At 42.7% G+C, this 4,826-nt stretch overlaps 1 protein-coding gene across 1 annotated transcript; it reads left to right on the top strand.

The window, feature by feature from the left end:
* The first annotated feature begins 590 nt into the window (after positions 1–590).
* Positions 591–3,657, top strand: marveld1 (MARVEL domain containing 1). Its single transcript, XM_043712991.2, has one exon. It carries the CDS (start codon positions 676–678, stop codon positions 1,171–1,173), a length of 498 nt encoding a protein of 165 aa, XP_043568926.1. The 5' UTR covers positions 591–675; the 3' UTR covers positions 1,174–3,657.
* Positions 3,658–4,826: the final 1,169 nt, after the last annotated feature.

Genomic DNA, 4,826 nt, shown 5'->3' with positions numbered 1-4,826 from the left:
GGCGGAGAGGGCACACGCGTGGAGACTGGGTGTAAATTTAGCAACAAGGGGGCAACAGTTAGCAGTGAATACAGAGAATAACTGAATCACAAAATTGCAAGCATATGAAGATCCAACAAACCTAGAAACAAGACAAATTATTTAGAAAGATAACGTTCATAAATAACATTATTAATCGTTCAGTTATAGAAACTTGGGAAATTGCCCAACTGTTACTTTGGAAACTAATTTTGAATCTTCTACTTTGGAGATTTTTCTTCATTAAAAAGTGCACGATTAAAACCCTGTGCTGGAAATCAAAAATATTAAATGATTCCGCGGACTAAATACGTTCAAAAACAAGGAAAGAAAGGAGTGAGAACAAGGGTATAAAAAGTTTACTAAAAGCAACAAAAGTTTCAAAATAAAACAACGGTCTCGAAAAAAAAAGTTTTGGAAGAGAATCGAGCGTTGAGAAAGAATCTAAGAATTTGCAAAGTGGAAGTGTGGCAGTTCTGGTGAATGTTTCCTCCTGTTAGTGGGTGGAGAGAGGGACGCAGGAACCGGAATCACGAAATTCCCCCAGTTTCTTTTCTTCCTTCCCCCTCCCCTCTCTCTCTCTCTCTGTTCAAACACTCGATTATTCATTGATTCTGTTTTCTCCCGGATCTCCTCCTCTGGTTTTTGCACCGAACCATGGCGCCTCAGTCAGCCAAGGCGTCCTCGATGTCTGTCCAGTGGAAGTTCCTGACCAGTTTCCTGGGAGTTTTGAGGATGTCTCAGATCACCCTGGGCACCGTGGTCTGGATGATCATCACCATCAGCAGGTACGAGGGCGCTTTGCACTACGTGGTCTTTGTGGCTGTCTTTTTTTGGCTCACCACACTGGCACTGTTCTTCCTCACCCTGCTGTCTAAGAGTGACCTGGTGCCCCTGCTAGGGGGTGAACGCTGGACCTTGAGCAATGCTCTGCACGACTGGCTGGCAGCAATCCTCTACCTGGTGGCCGACTGCCTGATCAGTAAGAAGACCCAGGACAAGGAGTTCTGCGACCTGCCTACCTACACCCTCTCCTGCTCCTACAAGTCCTACCTAAGCGCTACCATTTTCGCCTGCCTCTGCACTTTGCTCTACATCATCTCTGCCATCTACTGTACCTACAAGAAATGCCGTGGCGACCAGCCTGTCATCTAAGAGGGGAGATGCTTTCTGCTGAGATTGCATTCACTTATTTGGGTTCTGTAATTTCTTGTTAAAATTTGGGACAACCCTCCCACCTCCAAAACAAAATCAATGATGTGGCCAGTTTTGTGTTTCTCATTTCCCCCTGTTGTCTAAATGAGACAGACACTCTCTCCAGAGATTGCATTTACTTATTCGGGTTTTCTGTTTTATTTTTAAAAATTGGGACAACCCTCCCATCTCCAAAACAAGATCAATGATGTGGCCAGTTTTATGTTTCTCGTTCCCTTTCCCCTCTGCCAAACAAAAACAGAACATTGGACACTTATAGGATTACGGACTGGGAAATTGCACCAAGTGATGTGAAAAAATTCAGAGAGGAAGTTGGATTGATACAGTCATTATTGCATGCATTGGAATTTTCTTTTTATCCTGAATTGAAGAAGTTGAGCACGGATCATTTCCACACAGATCTTCGTGAGATAGGCAACACTGCTCCTGTGTTTGAGAGAGAGCGACAGAGACTGAGAGGGAGTTGTAATTTGTTGGCCTGTGAATTCACTTATAACTTTCTCCTCCACTTTCTGCGGCCCCAGATCAGCTACAACATTCCACAAGGATTTTAGGAGCTGAATAGATTTCCTCTCGGCAATCCGAACTAAACATCTGTGAGCACTGGTTGCTGGAAAAGGAGAAGGAAGAGACAGTCTGACTGGTTACCTTTCAGAATGGCTTGTTGTAGCCTGAAATATCTCTATAACGACATCATGTCCCAACAAATACTTTATTTTGTGGCATTAAGTACTTAACATAGCTGTCATTCTGGGCAGGATGACAGAATTCTGTTTATTATTATTATAGTATTCAACGTATATGCCAGGTGGGGGCTGTTCCCAAGTCTTCTGTCTTTTCTCTTAATAGCCAGTCTTCAGTGGGTTAGTCAGCCCTGTTTGCTTGTCTCTGGAACACCGTGCTGTAAAACAGCTGCTGTCTGAGCAGCACAAGCTTAGACATGTTAATGTAGTTTGAGATTTTACTAAGTATTATGCACATTTTTAAAATGTATATTTATACACTTTAATGCTTTACTTGCAATGGTGAAGGTTTTGGATATATTAGGGCACAGAGGTTACAAAGTAGACAGGATTTCAGCCTAAGAACATGAAGGAATTTGGGAATAAGTGACTGACTTGTGAGGCAGGTAGGATAATGGGCTCAGGAGTCAATAAGACGTTTCTGGGGAGAGAAGAGAATGAGTAGATGCATGGGTTTGGGGTTTATTGTCAGAACATCAGTCTTTTGGGACGGTCTGAGAAGGTGGGTGGTTGGGATCAGAAAATGGAGAAATTGGGGCAGCACTGTGGTCCGGTGGTTAGCCCTACTGCCTCACAGCGCCAGGGATCGGGTTACATTCCCTCCGTCAGGGGATTGTCTGTGTGGAGTTTGCACATTCTCCTCGTATCTGTGTGAGTTTCCTGCAAGTGCACCAGTTTCTTCCCACAGCCCAAATATGTGCAGGTTAGGGCAGATTTGCCATGCTAAATTGCCCATAGTGTCACCAGGGATGTGCAGGCCAGATGGATTAACCAGATAGGCCAGATAGGAAATGCAGTTACAGGGATTGTGTAGGGGAATGGGTCTGGGTGGGATGCTCTTTGGAAGATCAGTGTTGACTCGATGGACCAAATGGCCTGCTTCCCACACTGTAAGGTATCTGTGATTGTAGGTGGGTCAGTGAGTTTGGGAGATGGGGAGAAGGTGAGAAACACTAAGTTTCTTCCCACAGATCCTCAGCAAAAAAAGAAGCTGTAACTCCATGCTTCTCTCTCAGCAGACACCAACTCAGCACCTTGTAAGGACTGCCAATTGGCTGTGAATGAATTGCCTTCCCTGTGGGGATAAGATTGTTCGAAGAAAACATTTATAATTTTAGTAAGGAGAGGCCTATGCACCTGCGAGCTGCAGCTCGTGGCAATTTTGTATTAATTATTTTGTATGAAGAATGCCCAGGAGTGGAATCTAATCAAGGGGTTTGGTGGTTTATACATTGAATAGCAGATACCTGGGCATAAGTTACAGGCTTGAATCTAACTAAGGATTTTGTGTTTTCAAACTCTATTCATGAAAAGCCAAGATTTATTTTTAATTGATAAGTTGTGATTATAAACACCGTTAAGATTAGCTACTGCCACCAGAATTTGATTTGTAAGGACGAATTCCGTATAAAAATTGTTCTTTTGTGAAATTCTGGTCACGTTCTGCTCCCAAGTATTGGATGTGGTCCTATTGCATGTGACTATTACAGCTTTGGACCTTTTTTTTAGCACATTGGTATCAATAGGAAAAACCACACTTAAATCCAGTTGCTCTGATTCTACGCATCCTTCTTGTTTGATTTTCCTGACCCATTACATATATTGAGGAGAAAGTGAGGTCTGCAGATGCTGGAGATCAGAGATGGAAATGTGTTGCTGGAAAAGCGCAGCAGGTCAGGCAGCATCTAGGGAACAGGAGAATCGACGTTTCGGGCATTAGCCCTCCTGAAGAAGGGCTAATGCCCGAAACGTCGATTCTCCTGTTGCCTAGATGCTGCCTGACCTGCTGCGCTTTTCCAGCAACACATTTCCATCCCATTACATATATTACTATCCTTCCCCAGTCACCTGTCGCCACCATCACCTTCATGTAGCTTTATATCTGGTTTGAAAAGAGATTATTATTTCCCTTTTTGGCTATTTTTCTCAATTTAAGTGCATGGTTATCAGGTTCTGGGATCCTTGTACTCAAATTTAATTGCTGGTATCTTCCTCCCTCTTTCTGACATTTCTAATTCTTGCAAAAATCATCTTCCAAAAAATTCCATAGATTCTAGTAATATTCCTTCAGATTGGAGGTAGCAAATGTCACCCCATTGTTTAAGAAAGAAGCGAGGTAAGCCAGGAACTACAGGCCTATCAGCCTCACATCGTTGTTGGGAAATTGCTAAAGTCTATCATAAAGGCCATGATAAATGGATAGGAATGATCTGATTGGCACAGTCAGCACAGATTTGTGAATGGAAAATCACGTTTGACAAATTTTGGAGTTTTTGAGGATGTTGCTCGTAAACATGATAAGGGGGAGTTGATGGACGTGGTATATTTATGTTTTAGAAGGCTTTTTGAGAAGGTCCCCAGTGGGAGATTGATTAGAAAGATTAAAGCACATGGAGTAGGCAGTAATGTAGTGGCATGTTTTACAGATTGATCAACAGACAGAAACCAGAGAGTAGGTGAAAATAGGTCATTCTCGCTTTAGTAGATAGTGACTACTGGGATATTGTAAGGACCAATACTTCGGCCCCCAGCTGTTCACAATCTGTCAAGGACTTGGGGATGAGGACCAAATATATAATATTTCTAAATTTGCAGATGATACTAGGCTTTGCAGGAATGTGTGTTCTGAGGAAACTAGTGAATGGGCAAGAGCGTGTTAGATGGAATATAATGCAAAAAATGTGACATTATGCACTTTGATAGGAAGTAGAAATATGCACAGTATTTATTAAATGGTAAGAGGTTGACTATGTAGATGTGCAAAGGAACCTGGATGTCCTTGCCAGTAACACTGAAGGTGCAGGAAGATATTATGAAGGCTACTGGACTGTTAGCCCTTATTGCAAGAAG

The sequence above is a fragment of the Chiloscyllium plagiosum genome, unplaced genomic scaffold, assembly GCF_037043375.1.
Source record: "Chiloscyllium plagiosum isolate Xiang-an unplaced genomic scaffold, Cpla_swu_hap1 HiC_scaffold_22, whole genome shotgun sequence".
Taxonomy (NCBI): domain Eukaryota; kingdom Metazoa; phylum Chordata; class Chondrichthyes; order Orectolobiformes; family Hemiscylliidae; genus Chiloscyllium; species Chiloscyllium plagiosum.
The sequence above is the reverse complement of the archived record's forward strand: the minus strand, read 5'-3'. Positions and strand labels throughout refer to the sequence as shown.